The sequence below is a fragment of the Dipteris shenzhenensis genome, chromosome 10 (assembly GCF_047967505.1).
Source record: "Dipteris shenzhenensis isolate YYH24624 ecotype China chromosome 10, Dip_SZ_1.0, whole genome shotgun sequence".
Lineage (NCBI taxonomy): Eukaryota > Viridiplantae > Streptophyta > Polypodiopsida > Gleicheniales > Dipteridaceae > Dipteris > Dipteris shenzhenensis.
Genome location: NC_141605.1, coordinates 14,455,273 through 14,473,860, shown reverse-complemented (window position 1 = coordinate 14,473,860; position 18,588 = coordinate 14,455,273). Strand labels below are relative to the sequence as shown.

At 42.3% G+C, this 18,588-nt stretch overlaps 1 protein-coding gene across 3 annotated transcripts in view; it reads right to left on the bottom strand.

The window, feature by feature from the left end:
* The window catches only part of TEX1 (Transducin/WD40 repeat-like superfamily protein), a 54,691-nt gene that overhangs the window by 12,858 nt on the left and 23,245 nt on the right, over positions 1–18,588 (bottom strand). For all 3 annotated transcript variants that reach the window (XM_087380181.1, XM_087380180.1, XM_087380182.1), the window contains one exon: positions 9,930–9,998. In XM_087380181.1, the coding sequence (XP_087236307.1) occupies positions 9,930–9,998 (69 nt within the window). The remainder of the gene's footprint in view (positions 1–9,929; positions 9,999–18,588) is intronic.

Here is an 18,588-nt window from a genome sequence, read left to right as displayed (position 1 = left end):
GCTTTCTTCTGTGATAATCCCCATGTGAAGGCTGCATTTTTCTTAGTGAGGTCATGTAATGGAGCTGCGATATCAGCAAAATGTCTGATAAACCTTCTGTAGTAAGAACACAAGCCTAGAAAACTTCGAACTTCATGCACAGTTTTCAGCTCTGGCCATTCCTGAATGGCACGGATCTTCGCTGGATCCATTTGTATCCCATTCTTGGATATTATATGCCCCAGATAGTGGATTTCTTCCAAGAAGAACTCACTTTTCTTCCTGTTTGCATAGAGCTGATGATTTCTCAGCTCTTGAAACACTATAGCAAGATGTTCTCTGTGCTCTTCCTCTGTCTTAGAAAAAACTAAGATATCATCAAAGAAAGTACCCGTAAAATGCCTGTACTTCCGGAAGATGCGATCCATCATTCTATTGAATGTGGCTGGAGCATTTGTCAACCCAAAAGGCATCACTAAGTATTCATACAACCCGAATGTAGTGCGGAATGCTGTCTTGTGCACATCCTGAGGCTGTATCCTCACTTGGTGGTAGCCACTCTTTAAGTCTATCCTGCTGAAAACTGAAGCTCCATTTAACTGATCCAAGACATCATCAATACGCGGAATAGGGAATCTATTCTTGATGGTCATTTTGTTCAGTGCGCGATAATCGACGCACATACGGAATGAACCATCTTTCTTCTGTACTAATAGTACAGGGGAACAAAAAGGAGACGAGCTGGGCTGAATCAAGCCTTTGGACAGCAAGTCCTGTACCTGAGCCATAATCTCCTCTCTCTGAGTCGTACTGACTCTATAAGGGGGTCTGTTTGGTGGCTCACTACCAGGCATTAACTCTATCTGATGATCTTCTGGTCTCTCTGGGGGTAACTCCCCTGGCAAAACATTAGAAAAGCAATCTTTAAAGTTTACCAGAAACTGAAACCTATCTTTGTCTGCATCATTCATTTCAGCATGCATATCATTCTCTTTTTCTTTTACAAAAACCATGTACGCAGAAATTGCAAACTTTATTGCTTTACCGCATGAAACATCAGATACAATGGGGATAGTGTCCCCTTTATTCCTGGCAATTACACGCTGATTTTTCCCCCTATGTACAAATTCCAGCACTCTTTCAGGAAGAGTCAACTTCACTGCCTTGCGGTGAAACCAAGGCATCCCCAAAACTACATCATAATGTTTCAGTGGAGAAATGAAGAAGTCTTCCTGATCCACATAACTCTGAATATGAAGACGGAGCTTCCCTATCAAGGGAGTAACTGGCACAGGATTCCCACAAAACATTTGATCGGCATCCAAAGCCCTGCCTAACTCTTCCGTCTTTATTCCCAGCCTCAGGGCTAGATCCTCTGATATGAAATTATCAGTAGCCCCTGGATCAAATAAAATTAGCGCTTGCTGGTCTCTAACTTTGCCCCATGCTAGCAGCAATTCTCGTTCTTCTGGGTTCAAAGCATGACCCAGTATATCAGGAATTCCCCCCGCCATTGGCTTTTGCGGTCCTCGTGGCTTCTCTGCCTCTTTTCCCTTCGATGTTGAAGGCTTTTCTGGGCACTGGGCAGCCACATGCCCCTCTTTACCGCACCTGAAGCATTTCCCATCTCTACGGAATTCCGCTATCTGTTCAGGGGTAAATAGAGATTTGCCCTTATAGGTCTTCGAGAACTGAGTACCCCTCGGCTTCTGAGGCTGAAACCCTTTCTTTTCAGCCTTAGGGGACTCTTTCTTTTCTGATTTTTGAAAATCAGTTTTCTTTTTATCAGCACGTCCTGCATGCAAGGATGGCACTGTAGATGGATCTTGTAGCGGCACAAGACTCGCTACTGAGGCTGAATGCATAAGATCTTGAATATTTCTTTGCCCCCAAAGCATTCACTACTGCCTGAATTCTTGGAGTGAGACCTGCTCTGTACTTCCTCATCTGGGTACCTTTGGAGATCTTTTTGAACGGTGCAACCTGCAAATAAGCATCCCAAAACTTTTGGTTGTACCCATCCACTGTATCTCCTGCATCCATGTGCAAGCTGTCCCAGTCTTGAAGAACATGGTCTCTAAACTGTTTAGGCATGAACTGCTGGTAGAAGGCTTTCTTGAAGCCCTTCCACTTTCTTGGGGCTGATCCATCTGTGGTCAGTGCACTCCACCATGCACTAGCCGTTGCTGTTAAGTGTAGGCTGACCATTCTTAACTTGGAGGATTCTGAAAATTTCTCAGTACCGAATGCAGCATCAAACTGTCTGATAAACTGCAATGCTTTGTCTGTATGACCATACTGTCCATTGTAGGTCATAAACTTAACAAATTTTCCTCCCTCTTTAAATTCCCTGGTCGCTTTGGAAGATTTTCTCTTCCCAGACTTCTCGTGTTTCCTTCTTTTCCTAGATGGTTTATCTGATAAGGAAGAAGAAGACACAGAAGTCGAACTCGAGGTAGACGGTGATGGACTAGGAGATCGGTGATGACGCCTCGATCTCTTTTTACTATGAGACCGTCTCCTATGAGATCTATGAGATCTCTCTCTCTCAGACTGTACACGAGAGTGTGCCTCTGGCATTGGCACGTCATATACTGGATTAGGCATAGCCTCTGCTGGAAACAAATGCTGAGCCCTGGGATCCCTTTTAAGATTTTCCAGCTCTTGTATACGAGTGCGTACCATTTGTTCAAATTCTTGTTGAGTTTGTGGCACATTCCTCTGTCTTGGATGCACATCCCTATCTTGAGAATCCCACTGGATAGGTGATTGATCCATATTCTGAGATCTGCAGATTTTCTCTCACTGTGCAAGTAACTAATGCACACTACCTTTGCTTTTCTAACAGAAAAAGTACCTCAACGAGAGGTGTTTTGCATTCACAATCTATGCCAGTACGGGCTGTCAGTTCAAGGCATGTACCCACACAGTTGCCAAAGCATCATCAACTATATTGCCCTTTTCTGGCTGCTGCAGATGGCTTCAAAAGGCATCTATTTTTCCCTCTTTTTACTGCTCAAAGGCATGCATACTCCTTTTTCTGCAAATCTCTGTTTTCTCTGCTTTTCTCTGGTTTTCTGCTACTTTTCTGACAGTAAAAGTCTGACAGGCAAGTAAAAATTGATAGCCAAAACTGTCTCTGTAACTGTCTCTTTTTTTTTTTTTTTTTTTTTAAATGAAAACAGTAACCAGATGAGTAACTACTGGTTACTCTAACCGACTGTCTGGTTCTGGTCTAGTTAGTCTGCAACTAGACTAACTGGACTGGTTACACCAACCAAACTGGTCTGGTTAGGCCAGATTAACTGGACCAAAGTTGAAATAACTGGATACTGGTTCAACTAACCAGAGTTAACTGACTGCGGTTAACTTAACCAGGGTTTCACTAACCACGGGTCAACCAACCAGGGTTTCACTATACCCGGGTTGACTTAACCACTGGTCTGCCAGGCTGGCTGCCACGTCAGCACCTTGCAAGACCTCTGCCACGTGTCCTGCACCACGTGTCCCGCGCCACGTCAGCTCTGAGCTGGATGCCACGTGTACTGCCACGTCATCACCATGCATATGCTGCCACGTCAGCATCCACGCGTGTCTGCCACGTCAGCTCTGTGTATGCCACGTGTCTGCCTAGGTGGCACCCTGGCCACGTCAGCTCAGCCAAAGGTTTCAAACCTTGGCTATGCAGGAGTCATCGCGCGTCGCGCCTGCATCCTGATCACCTGTGCAGCACCTACGCCCGTGCAGGGGATCGACGAAAGAAAGCCTTCACCCGGTCGCTCCCGTCTGTCCGGCTGCCTTTTTCATTAGTGCTTTTAATAGAGGCATTCCGTCGGTCGTCCGTAAGCGTACAAGTGTTTGTACGACGATCTCTATGAGCATCTTTGGAAGGCAATACAAATTGCATATGAAGTCTTTCATATTCCCGAAAGAACACGACATCGCTTTGCCTTTTGCCTAACTAAGCGTCGATGACGACCTTCCCGCCATGTATGCTCTCCGTCAGGCACATCCTTATATTGTCGCGTTGCAGTCTCCAGGCCTCCCAGCTAGCTCCTCTCCTTTGCTAGAATCGTCACAGCCTTGAGAGGCTATGAGCCTACGCTCTGATACCAATACAACCAATACTTGACGAAACAGCACCGGGAGTAGATAAACAGCAATAACTTCACGTAGACGACGGAATTACATGCTCCAAAGGCTCTCCCTCACTCCCTCTCTCTGAACATACACTAGGGCCCAGGACAAATTGTCGGGCTGGACCCCCCCGAAGGTCTTTATTCATTTCAGAAAATCTATTACAGAAGTTCAGCTTCAAGCTGTCTCGTAAGTCTCTCCAAAACATGAAAAAAATTCTTCTTTTTACAAGAGCTTTAAGCCCCATTCAAATTGGCAACATGCCACTTGTCTAAAATCTAGACTAAAACCTATTACAAGCCTCTAAGGGCCATTCTGGAGTCTTCAAAGCTCTCGGTCACACGAACCGCTTCCTGGATGCTTGTCAGGCTCCCATTTCGCTTAGGAAAAATAATCCTTCCTAGTACCTGCAACAATTAATTAAAGCGCACCACCATGGTACCCATTAATTGTTAGCGCTTTGCATGCAAATACTACACTGTGGACTAATCCTAGTCACGGTGGGCGTCCCCACTAAACACATGTGCACATCTAAACAAATATATATATATATATATTTTTTCTCTGGTTGACCGGAGTCAACACTCTTGATTATAATTAAAGAGCTTCGACCCAAGGTCAAGGTACCTTAATTATAGCCAAGTCTCTCCAACCGAGGTTGGCACATCTTGGTTAACCGGGGTTAACCCCTCTTGGCGCATACCAAGTCTTGTTGACCGAAGTCAACACTCTCTGACCGTAGTCAGGTTTACTTGACTAGAGTCAAGTATCTTTGACCGTAGTCAATCCTTTGACCATTAAAATAACTCTTTGACCGTAATTAACACATATAAAACTCTTTAATTATGATCAAATAAATGGTCAACTGTGCTTTGACTTAGGATATTTACATTGTGGTGACAGGTACCGTCCTCGAATCTCATAGTATGCAAGGAAAGTGTCTTTACCTCTACCAGTGTGCATAGCCTGCTTATCCTCTACTCCTTAGGCGTAATGTTAGCGGGGAACTCCTTATCCCCCTCTCCAAGTCCATGATGTGTAGAGCTGGAGTAGATCCAACCGTACAATATGGTTGATCTCATCTGGTGAGATCTAGAAGGACCGAGCATCCAAGTTGTGCTGGAAGGGAGCGAGGCGGTCCATTTGAATACCTTGACTAGCAAACCGTCTGGATATGTCTGCATACCGGGCAATGCAAACCCCGCTCTCGACCAGTCATCTAGATGACTCTAGTGCCCCTCTCAGTAGTCTCCACCAACTGGGCAGGGTCCAAATCCTGTGAAGATATGTCATCGTTTAAAAGATGGCATCAATCTGCAATGGTGCCATAGCGAACCTTGCCTGCATGATCTGATGGAGGACTAGGGCTTACTCCAAATCATCGTGGATCCCACAATCACCCGTAGCATCTCGAATCTCTGCCACTCGGTCGCAAAATGCCACTCCTCTAGAAGGGTGCAGCATACATGGTTGTTGGCCTCACAAGTGTATCAAATAGCCATCCCTTTGTCAAGGTCTTGGAAATGTGCCTGAAAGCATTGTCGCTCTAATCGAGCCAGAACCCCTACCCTCGTATGAGCTGTGCCCTAGCTACATGAGTCATTGTGAAAGCTCGCTTTGCGAAGACTGCCCCTGGATAGGTGTGTGACTACACACAATCTCAAATGACTCTCCTTGGTAACTGAAGCGGTGATTTTGGTGTGTCTCTGACTCTAGCTCGGGTCCATGCAGCCGCCGCCTCCGTGAGTCCTGCTGGTCAGTCCTGTCTGCTGGAAAAACTCAGTGATCATGCTCTGAGTGGAGTCTGGATGTGTGTCATGATCTCTAGATTTGCAGGAGATAAGGTGCTTAGAAACAACGCTCTCGAAATACCAATCTAACTTAGAATCTAAAATTGATAAAGCTGAAGCATGCTTCTTTGGATTGTAGTGATAGGTCACAACAAATGCCCACTCACAATAAGCCATGTTTTTAGCCTCATGAGTGTTCTCATCGGCAGTAGGAGCATTTGTAACTGCAAGACCTTGCTGCTATTTTTTATTTTTCGAAGCAATGCACTTTCGACATTCAAAGCTGTCATGGTCAAGCTTTCTAGAATAATAACAGTGCTTTGATTTATTATTTCCATCAACCAGGAGAGATGAAGATGAGGTACTAGAAGGCTTGGGCTTGCTGAAATTCTTGCCCCCCTTACCTTTGCCTCTTTGGTATGTGGCAAAGGTTTGGTCTACGTTGATTGATGCAGCCTTATTTGAGCTACTATGCTTCTAGCTTGCTGAAGCCCCCCTTACCTTTGCCTATGTGGTCTGTCGTACAGGTTTGGTCTGTGTTGATTGATGCAGCCATATTTGAGCGACTCTGCTCCTCCTGCACGAGCCATATTTGAGGTTTGGTCTAAGTTTTCCAGCCCCCAGACGGGCCGAGAATCGAAGTGTAATTTGCCCCTTAGTGCTTCGAGTTGTTCCTGTTGCTGCGATTTGATTTTCAGCCACCTGTTCTTGATAATTTGAAGTGTGAATTAGCTAGAAGGGCTGTGGTTTGCTTATTGGAAGCTGTGTTTGAGTTACAGTTAAGGTTTCATAGCTCTCCGTGTCCTCTCACAAGATAGCATCTTAGATGTAGCAGCAAGTGTCCCCAAAAACTTCCTATAGAAACCGTCCTAACAAACATTTCACATAATGTGTAATTTGTCTACATATATGTAATTATGTGTAAAAATGATAACTTTGGTGTTTGAATCATATAACAAGTTGGCGCAACGAGCACGATTATGCAAGAGAGGTAGTCTCAATATAGACTTTAAACAGTAAATTTATATTGTATACATATCATAAAGCTCTCTCTTTTCTCTTCCTCTCTCACTCACCATCCATCATGCATACATGACGCTTCACTCACCATCCATTGTGCATGCATGGCGCTTGAAAGTACTAACTATTAAATGAACTACAGTGAATTGAAAATTCCAACGCTAGATTCAAACTGCAAAATCAAGACTCAAAGCTACAAGCACAAACTGCAATGTACATAAAGGTACCGAAATATTTATCCAAAGTCAAGAATTGAGACCCAAGCCTCAACGTCAAAGACTCAATATAAGAATAAGTCTCAAATCACAAGTCACCAGTCTCATGACCCGTAGCTCAAGTCTGTGGCCTAATGCACGCTGCTGAGGACAGAAAAGCATTCAATGCCCCTTGGTCAACTGCTTAAATCCCCACTGTCTGTACTGTTATCAGATTCAGACTCTTGCTCATCATCTTTTTTCATGTCATCTGAGCTCAAGCCTAAATACTCCATGCACCACTCTCTCAATTTTGGTTTTGCCTCCTCTTTAGCTGATTCTCCAATTCCAACTAAGGCTCTTGCTTCATCTGAGCCTCGTCAACTGCATCCTCATGCTCAATTCTGTGTCGACATCAATCGTCCCCATCTTGTGCTCCTGCTGATCGCCCTCACCCTCATTGCCAATACACTCACCCAAAATGTTTGCCAACAGCAACCATGGTAGAGGGATGTTCTCTTAGGACTTCCACCCACTGGCAACACATCTTCTCAGAAAATCATATAGATCATCCTCTCTTGGTCATCATTGAGGATAAGCTATATCGATCACTGCAACCGTGACCTTGTCTGGATGGACTTGCTTTAGCCTTCAATCAATGGATCCAAAGCCATCAATGAGGCCCTTGGTTGCTCTAGCATTCAAGGATACCAACTTGTTGAGCTGACTTATGCTCAATCTGTAACACAAGATTCAAGAAGCAAAGCCTTGAAAATTCAGTGCAACGTTCAATTTGGATTCTAATGGACATGCTCTGTGATAAGGCATGCTCATTTATCAATGCTCATTGTTTGAAATTTCATTTTCTTCCTATGGATAGCTTTGGAGATCGGTTCAGAATGCCAAAATTTTCTCACCATGCAAGAGCCAACAAGTGGTTCTTCCACTCCTTCGCAATGTCAAATGAAAAGTGACCCATGTCATTGCATACAGCGCAATACATTCACCTTCAAGATGAAATCCATATAAGTGATATTAAGTATTTAGTATTATGTAGCAAGAATCAAGACCTAGACTCAACCTTCAATTCTTACCTGTACTATGTACTTGTCCTGACCCAACGAATCAACGTTACAATTGAGATAGCTTGTCGAATCACTAACAACTATCCAATGGTTCCACTATGCTTCTTCCTTCCATAAGAAATGAAGCATATGTGCTAGTGCATGGATTAGTGTATAAAGCCATTGCCATGCCTATTGCCAAATGAAAGTCAAATGATCAGTTCAACAAGCTAAATCTCAAAAACAGCCTATAGGTGAACCATGATAGGTATACCTATCTATCTTGAAAAAAAGATAGGCACTCTCCTAGAATCCTTCCCCTAAACTCATACAATAGACCCATCGTGCATCCTCTTTATCAAAGAGGGAAATAGCCATGAACAAGGGCTGAACAACAACTTTGACACATTTAGCATTCTGCCAAAAGGATTTGTCAAATATAACGGCCTCAATATTTCCCCAACAAGACTAGTAGAAACTAGGCCAGCCAACCCATACGCTACACATCATGACACTGGATTTGGTCCTTGCTTTGCTTGAATTCAAAAAGCATTATCATCAAATTTCAGATTTGGCTGCTTCACCTTTGGAATTAGATGTCCGAATTAAAGAAAAACTAAAAATAGAAATATAGATTATAGTCACTTCCTTGATACTTAAGAGATGATAGAATATCTAGAGGGAACAACAAACATGTATCCAAAGCGGACTGGCTGTGGGTATTGGTTGGCTTCACCAAATCTCAGTGCCCACTTACACTCACTACCGAAAAAGGAGAGCGCTTCGGGCTTTTTGGTCTTTCAAGTGATGAAGTGTATGACCTATAGAGCTTTCTCAACAATCCTGCTCACCCCGGAAGCTTCCTCATATCATCCATAGTCAAATCAAGGAGTGGGAAGCAGGACTCTAGACAGCAGTGTTGTAATGTCTCATAACCATTCACCCATAGCTTGCAGTTTTACCCATTGTGATAAGCTGCAAAAACGTTCTTTGGCCCAACCCCTTCAATGGAAGCCCTAGTGGAGAAAGGAAAACCAAGAGTCTCTCGCCAACCATCCTAACTGAAACATAGATTTTAGCTTACTCATTAAGTAATCAAGAACATGCCCAAACTCATCATGTAATTCAAACGAATCATGTTTTCTTAGCCTCAAGATAGTCAATGGTGACCCACAGATTAATAAACATGAATCCCCATCATCAAAGCACAGACCACTACTAAATAATCCAAACTCACATCATGAGCGTACAATGGTGGATACAGACCATGGTATGAGGAAAATGCATAGCAACATGGAGAGCATAAGATGAAGATTGCAAGACTCTAATGAACTGAAGCATTTGCATAGAGGAATACTCATGTTGAACCTTTGTGTGAGGAAATAGTCCACAAAGAATGATCACGCAAATTTCAGGTCTACGCATATACAATCACATAAATGGTATTTAAAATAAAATCCCCACATTCTGCAATCAAAGATATACAAATGAGCAGACCAATGCAGAAAGAATATGATGAATATACTATATAATACAACAGTGTAACAACCTAAATATTGAACTGAAGGCTCTGAATAAGGATAAATTTGATCTTCTCTTTGCAATAATTTTGTAGAAAATTAATCCATAGATACCAAAGCATGATCTCATCAAATGTCACCTCAGCTGATTCTAATGAGCACCAAAGAATACTGAAGCACTGCTAACACAGAGATCAACATCACACCTAACTAGTTGGCCATTACCTCATAAGGAAACTTCCGCTTATTGATTGCTTTGAACTTGCGAACATCTATGATTGTCAGCTCATCATCCTGTGTGCAATCCAGTACAAATGTATTAGTCACTCTTCACTTAGTAAAAAAACACAACCAAATCTTCTCATCTCAAGAAGGCTTCTTGGCATGTTTCACAATGCAGACCATACACAAATTTAAAACAAGCAAGCTGCAAGCATGTGTGCAATAACTCTACATCAAGTAACTACACAAACTTTCTAAGTTCTCCTAACATAATAAATTTATTTTTGCCATGAAATTCAAAAGAAAATTAAAATTCCAACACCTTCACCCAAAAACCATACCATCCCTTCTTGCAACCAATTTTATTTATATATATATGTATACATTAGATATGTATATACATATGTATATATATACATATATATGTATATACATATGTATATATATACATATATATGTATATATATACATATATATATATTTATGTATATACATATATATGTATATATGTATATACATATATCTATATATAATATACATATATACATATATATATGTATATATATATGTATATGTATATACATATATCTATATATAATATACATATATACATATATATGTATATATATTTATGTATATATGTATATAGATATATGTATATATGTATATTATATACATACATACATACATGCATGCATACATACACACACACACACACACATATACACACACATACATACATACATACATACATACATATATATATATATATATATATATACAACCAATTTCTAAGTTCTCCTTACATAATAAATTTATTTTTGCCATGAAATTCAAAAGAAAGTAAAATTCCAACACCTTCACCCAATAACCATACAATCCCTTCTTGCAACCAATTTTATTTATATACATATGCATGTATATATGTACATATGTATGTATATATGTATATATATATGTGTGTGTGTGTATGTGTGTGTGTGTGTGTGTATGTATATGTATATGTATATATGTATATACATACATATATATATATATATATATATATGTGTATATGTATATGTATATATGTATACATATATATATATATATATATATATACATATATATATATATTAATATATATCTATATATATCTATATATATATATATATATAATATACATATATACATATATATATATACCTTTGTACAACTAGAATATATCCAATCGTACAATTTACAAATTTTGTTGTTCTAAAGTCCGAAAATCTACACAGAAAATAAAAGAGGAAACGAAAGAGAAGAAAAAAAGGTAACAAAAAGTTTTAGAAAAACAAAAGGAAGACATAAAAGCAACTCTTATGTCGTCATCAGTGCCCAAGCAAAAGCATAAGCGTAACAGAAAAGTGTACAAAAGTGCGACCTCCAGATGTCAAGGGCAAAAACAGTAGCTTTAAGGCTGAGTACTTGTAAGTCGACCTCCCTGCTCCTCCTTGACCTGCTAGCTCACCTGCCCCTCTATACTTCTCTGCCTCTTCTTCCTCCTTGTTCAAGATGCTGCCACCTGGAAGCTCTTCTGTGTACCACCTATACTTTGCCCCTATGTTCTTCTCGTCTTTTTCCCATTTTTTACAGGCGTAGCATGTATGACCGTGACCTTCTTTCCAGCAGCTTCTTATAGCCTCGTGGCAGCATTTGGGCTTCTTCGACAGCCCTTTGGCTGCCCTTCTATTCACATCCCATGACCCATCCCTCCTTCCTTAAGAAAATTTTGGGGTAGTTATCTCTGTTTGCAGCTTCCCAAGAGGCTTTCTGCCCCATGGGTCTATGTGCAACCATTGCCCTCTATGGCGTTTCGGGCTGCCCTCCAGCAGCCTCGCTGCTTACAGAGGTAGCTACAGCTTGGGGGCACCACCACCCTCAAGCCTCCGCCCCCCCCCCCCCCATCGTCATTCCTTTCTTTTTCATTTTTCTGACTCTTCCGTCAATTTCCTTTTGATTGCTTTTAGAAGCCCTGCACTGCCGCCTTATTTCTTTTCCATCTGCCACTCTTCTTTCAAAGTTTGCCTTCTCCATCCCACTCTCTACTCTTTCCTTCTAGCAGGTTACAAGGCTATTGTTTGACAAAGGAAAGACGTTCCTGAAGGTGATAATGTGTCTGGCCAAAGGTGTTCTAATGAGCAACATCCTTGATGCCCACCACCAACATGATGTCCTTCCCGCAAGGACAAACAACAGATTCAGCATGTTGTTTAAGAATTACAGGGCAAAAGCACTAATGAAATCTCATACATGGACCCCGAGGCTACGAGTTCCAGCCTTACAGGTTCCAGGTTTTGGGTTCCAACAACGAGAGAGTTATAAAGGAGTAGAGAGTTAACGTTTCCTCAATTAGAGCATGTTTTTTCAAAAAAGTTGGAGGCCCCTTTCACAATGTCTTCGGTACCCAACGATGGAGTACCAAACTTAGGCCTAATTGTCAAGGACCTCGACTTCCTCCACTATCATGCTAGAGACTCTTAGTGGAGGATTGCTTCGCCAAATATATGAGCATAGTCTAACCAAGGATTAGGAATACCCTGGAGTATAGAGTGGAGCTAGCATTGGATGAGCTCTAAAACTTGTGGGGAGTGCTAATCCAAGAAGAGCAAGTATAGATTGGAGTCATTGGATAGAACCCGTGGGGAGTGCTAATCCAAGAAAAGCAACACTAATCCAAGAAAGGTAGTGCTATTCCAAGAGAAGCTTGGTCTTTAAGGAAAAATAGGCTACTAACAACATGGCTTCTATAGTTGGAGCCTGATGCCAAAGATATTGGGCTATTGATAGCATAACCCTCGTATTTAGAATTATATTCTAAGGATGGATGGAGCCACCCTTATAAATACAAAGCAAAGGCTCAATTAAGGGAGTCTTGAGTACATATTGGCCTAAGGAGTAGTAGGCTAGCGGCTGGGGCATGCGGTATGGGATACATTTACCTGACCCAATCGATTAGCTTTCCCATGGTCTAGACCTCACACTTGAGGGTGTCAGAACCTACAACTGGGTGGTTAGCCAAGTTTGCTTTCCTCCTTATGGTTTGCTCCTAAATAAAGCATGTCCGTTACGGTTTTGGGCCACTATCTAGACTTCTCTCATACACAGACCAGGGATGCCTCACTGCCTTCATACATGAGGCATCCCACCACAAGGAGCACTTACTCAAGATGCACAGCCAGTCCTCAGTCAGAGACCCAGAGCCTAAGGCACGCCACACTTGACAACGGACGGACATGCAGATCACATTCAGCGACCTCCTGTAGGCTATGGCAAGGAATGGAAGCTTAGAAATGAGTGGAGGAACAAGAAAAACGAGCTGCTGTAATGAATTGTTGCAAAATTGAGAGTGGAGACTCAAGAGAGAACCAACATAACAAAATCCTAGGGCTAAATGCCCTAACTAGACTAAGTGTCCTAACTGACCTAGGTGGTACAGTTAGCATGTACCAACTGTACAAACAGACCTAACTAACTGTAACTAGGCCTACAAGGCACATACCAAGAAATAAGTGGCACCTATGGATAGCCCATAGAAAGGCCTACAAACCCCCCTCCATGGTATGGTCTGAAGTATCCTGGACATGAGTCGGGATACCTGAATATCTTGCACAAGTTCATCCTGTAGGAACATAGCAACCTATGACTGTACAGAGTACACAAGATCAAGTCACAAAAGATACTAAGTTTAAAGCTTGCCGAAAAGTTTTAAACTTCGGTCGAGGTAAAGCCTTCATAAAAAGATCTGCCAAGTTGTCTTCAGTGGGGAACATAAGACAACTGAATATCACTTGCTCATAATATCTCTCTGACATACTGATGTGAACCTCAATATACTTTGTGCGAACATGAAAAACAAGATTCCGTGCAACAGCCAAAGCACTCTGACTATCAGTGAAGATGACGGTAGGAGTAGTCTGCCATGCATAAACATCTGCAAGTAACTTGTGAAGCCAAACAGACAAGCTGCTTTGAACTCAGCTTCACCCGCTAGAAGTAGCAACTGTACTCTGCTTCTTGCTAAACCAAGAAATGCATGAAGTACCAAGCACGAAACAATTGCCACTATGTGACACACAAGTGTCCAAAGAGCCAACCCAATCACTATCACTGAATCCATGCATAACAAGTGAAGAATCAACCTCATAAAAGAGTCCCAAATGCTAAGTGCCTTTGAGATACTTGACGACACGCTTCACGGCCTGCCAATGGTGCATAGAGGGACTGTGCATATATCTACTCAACTATGAGACAACATACTGTAGATCGGGTCTTGTATGGCATAAGTAAATCAAACAACCAACCGCTTGCTGATAGAGAGTAACATCACATGCACCGCAGCCATCCTCAGAAGAGAAGTGAAAACCAAGCTCTAATGGTGTGGATACTAGCTTGCAATCCTCAAACTCAAAACGCTGCAAAAGCTGTCCAACGTACTTGGATTGTGACATCAAAATGCCCCCCTCACTGCTAGCAAATTGGATGCCCATATAGTAATGCAAAAGACCAAGATCAGACATACAAAATGTCTTATGCAAATCAAGCTTAAAAGCTGCAATTTGCTCAGCATGTGTCCAAGTCACAAGCATGTCATCCACATAGAGTACTTAAATCAGCAAATCTGTCCCACTCTTGCGGATGTAAAGGGTAGCCTCTATAGGGCTGTTCTAAAAGCCAAGTGTGAGCAAATGAGTATGAAACCTGGAATACCAAGCCAGAGGTGCCTGCTTCAATCCATAGAGAGCTTTCTTCAAGCGGCATACCTTGCTTTCAAAACCTTCAAGCTCAAAGCCAAGAGGTTGGGAAACATACACCTGTTCCTGCAAATACCCATGAAGGAAAGTTGTCTTGATATCAAGCTGATGTACCTCCCAATGAAAATGGGCAACAAAGGCAATAACAATGCGAATAGTAGTGATCTTGGAAGTAGGGAAAATTGTTGGTGAACTGAAAGGAAAGCATGGAGTGAACACAAACTGAGAATTCTTGCTTATAGAATTAAAAAAGGTGAGGTCCTTATGTAGGCACCTCTTACATGATCACTGACATCACTGATGACCTCTGAGCTCCATAATCATCTCCTCAATCTGCTCCTAGATTCTCTCAATCATCCTATGTGGCTTCTACCACCACCTAACAGTGCTTATGGACACCTAACTGTGCCTCTAGCACACACACATAGAAACCAAGGTGTGCCTAGGGCATACACCTTGAGATATCCCATCATACCCCCCCTCAAGGGAATGCCTCAGGCTATGTCAAGGATACATCAGTTTCTCATGCCATCTCATGGTGGTCAACAAGGATAAATCTATGGCTAGGTTCTCATGCTAGCAAGGGGTTCCCAAGGGTGTGAAGTAAACAAAAGGGATACAAGAGACCTTCCAATGGTTATCTCCCCTGCATGTACATGCACACAATGTCTGCAGGAGGTACCATGGAGCAAAACACATACACATGGCCTACATCATATGGTGACTAGAGGTGTTTACAAAGAACACAATAGTTTATTTCATTCATTTTGGAGGACTATCCAAGCTGAGTACCTTGACTCAACATTAAAAAAAGAGATCTGGAGCATATATGGAGATGATTCAAAAAGCATAATCTTCATAGGATGCCTCATCTTATGGAGGCACATCAACTGAAAGTAGATTGGCAGTTTCTGACTTTGTAGTTGCTTCCTTTTTGGCTCTACAAAACTTTTCATGGTGATTGTTTTTGCCACAGTGTTTGCATGGATTGATCTTGAAGCAGTCTTTTGAGAGGTGATTAGTCTTCCCACAATGTTTGCAAGGTGAAAACTTGCCCTTCTGGATTTTTATGGCATAGGCTGTGTCATTGCCTCGTTCCATGTGCCTTTCTTCTTCTTGAAGAGCAGAAATAAGACCTTCAAGATTAGGATTAAGAAGATTTTTCAAAGTGGTAACATGATCATAATCTTCAGGCATACTCTTAAGCAACACTGCCATTGCATCATTTGTAGTGATTGGAGAGTTGATAGAAGCAAGTTGTCATGAGACTCCGCATATGATTGACATGGGCAGCCAAAGGAGTGCCACTAACCATCTTCAATTCAAAGAAAGCAATCTTAAGTGACAATTTTGAGATGTGAGAGCTAGCACCAAAAAATAATGTCAAGCTTCTGCCAAGCTTCTGAAGGAGACTCCAAATCAAAGATGTGATGAATATAGTCATCTCCTAAGGCAAGAGCAATGATGCCATAGGCTTTCTCCTCTCTAGCAGGATCTCTTTCCGAGCGTGTCGGAGCTGAGAATTCTCCAACATTGGAGGCTGTTGAAGAAGAAGTTGAAGCCGGTTTGACAAGCCCCCAAAGGTTTTCCCTCATCAATGCAAACTTAACCTTCATCTGTCATGTGTGAAAGCCTTTACCATTGAACTTATCCATATTCAATATGGTAGCCATGAGAGGGTAGATCTCTGTTAAACTGATCTGATACAGTCAAGCAATAATAAATGCAGCTTTGACAGTCAAATCTTTGAAGAAATGCTGACCTTTGACCACAATTTTTTTATGCATATGCTTGTAAAACTGTCAAACTGCAGGAAGGTGAACCAAAGATGCAACTCAAATGTGCTCTAGATCACATCCAATGATCAAACATCCTAAAGAAAAAAGATAACTGATATAATTTCAGAACTTTCTATCATGAAACCTCTAGAGATAGTTGCAAGCGGAAAGAGAAATCACAGTTATCCCCAAATTGAGCAGTTCGAGGCTAGAGGCCGAAATTGGAGCAACAGAGTGAAGCACTCAAGGGGCTTTCTGGAGCAAAAGAAAGCGCTCACTGAGGGGAAGATCCAACACACAGGTTGGGCGAAATGGCGCGCTGTTTTGCCTGGGGAGTTGCTGCAGGCTGAACCTGTGTTTTGACGTTTTCTCCTTCGTTACTGAACCAAATGGGCTGCAAAGTGACTCAAAATGTTCGTCTTGAGGTCGCCCATCTACTCCTAAGAGGGCTCGAGCAATGGTGCAGCAGGCAGGGAGTATTCTGCAAGAGAAAAATGACCAAAAAATGCACTATTTGGGGAATGGCGACCAGTAGCGACGTCTTTTCTTCAATTCCTTTCAGGTGAAGGTTCACCCATTCGAGAGGTATCTCCAGCAGGAAGGGCTTGGAGAATGGCGGAGAAACAAGGGAGAACAAGCTCTAGCAAGATTTGGGAAGAAAGGGAAGAAATGGTGAAGATGAAGAAGAAGAAGAAGATGGAGAAGAAGAAGATGATGTGGCACAAATGGGCTCAAGGAGGATCAAAGGGCTCTGATACCATGTTGGTGAACTGAAAGGAAAGCATGGAGTGAACACAAACTGAGAATGCCCTTAGCAACAAGACGGGCTATGTAACGGTCCACTAAACCATCAGCTTTCCGATTAATCTTATAACCCACTTAGCTCCAATGGCATTCTTGCCAGGAGGCAAGTCACACAACTCCCAAGTGTTGTTCTGATAGATAGAATCCAAAAGGCATCTTTATGGCATAATGGCTCTTCATTACATGCTGTAGCAACCAATGCACAAGCAACCAAATTAGCATGGTCTTTCCAGACAGTTGCTGTAGTACGGGCTGGCAGAGGAGTATCTTGTTTGCTGTCTTTTAAGGTGTCAAGAAGCCAACGGGGGACCTCTCTAGCTCCTCTATTTCTGCTCTTTCCTGGTCGAGAGCTCTGTGCACAATGTCCTCATCAAGCTGAGGCATATCAGGCTGTAAATGAGGCTGAATATCATGCTGCACATGTGGCTGCAAATGACCAACAGATAGAGGAGGAGCAACCTCAAATGTGACATTATCATGAGAATCCGACAAAAACAAAGGCATCAAGCTTTCAAAGATATCGGGAGCATCAACAACGGGCTGTTTTTGACAGTCCAGCATAGGCATAGTGGTAGATTCATCAAACGCAACATCCCGACTGACAAAACACTTGCTCGTGCGAGGCTGATATAGCTTATAGCCCCTGCTCTCTGAGCTATACCCAATAAAAATGCAATTGACAGCTTTATCATCCAACTTGGTGCATGTCTGAGAAGGCACATGGGCATATGCCAAGCATCCAAATGTCCTCGTGTGAGAAATCCGGGGCTTATGACCTGTCCAAGCCTCATAAGGTGTGATGGTTTGCAATGCCTATGTGGGACATCTATTCAAAATGTAATTGGCACACATAGCGGCATCCAACCACAACTTGTTAGGCAAATGCTTGCCTTTCAACATACACCTGGCCATCTCCATCACTGATCTATTCTTCCGCTCAGCCACAGGATTCTGTTGAGGAGTATAAGGCACCGTCGTGCACCGATGATGAACGCCACGTGAGGCCAAAAAAACAACAAACTCCTTTGACATATATTCACCTCCCTGTCTGTATTAAGGTGAGCAATGTGCAGCCCACTCTCATTCTCAGCCAAGGCAATAAAATGCTTAAAGCATGAAGAAACTTCAAATTTGGATTTCAAGGCAAAAATCCAAGTGTACCTGGTGAAGTCATCAATAAAAGTGACCAAATAATAGAAGCCCCCAAGAGCTGCAACCCGCATGGGTCCACAAACATCACTATGAACCAAATAAAGCTTGCGTGAGGCACCAACTCTCCCATCCTTGGGAAACGTAGCACGGTGA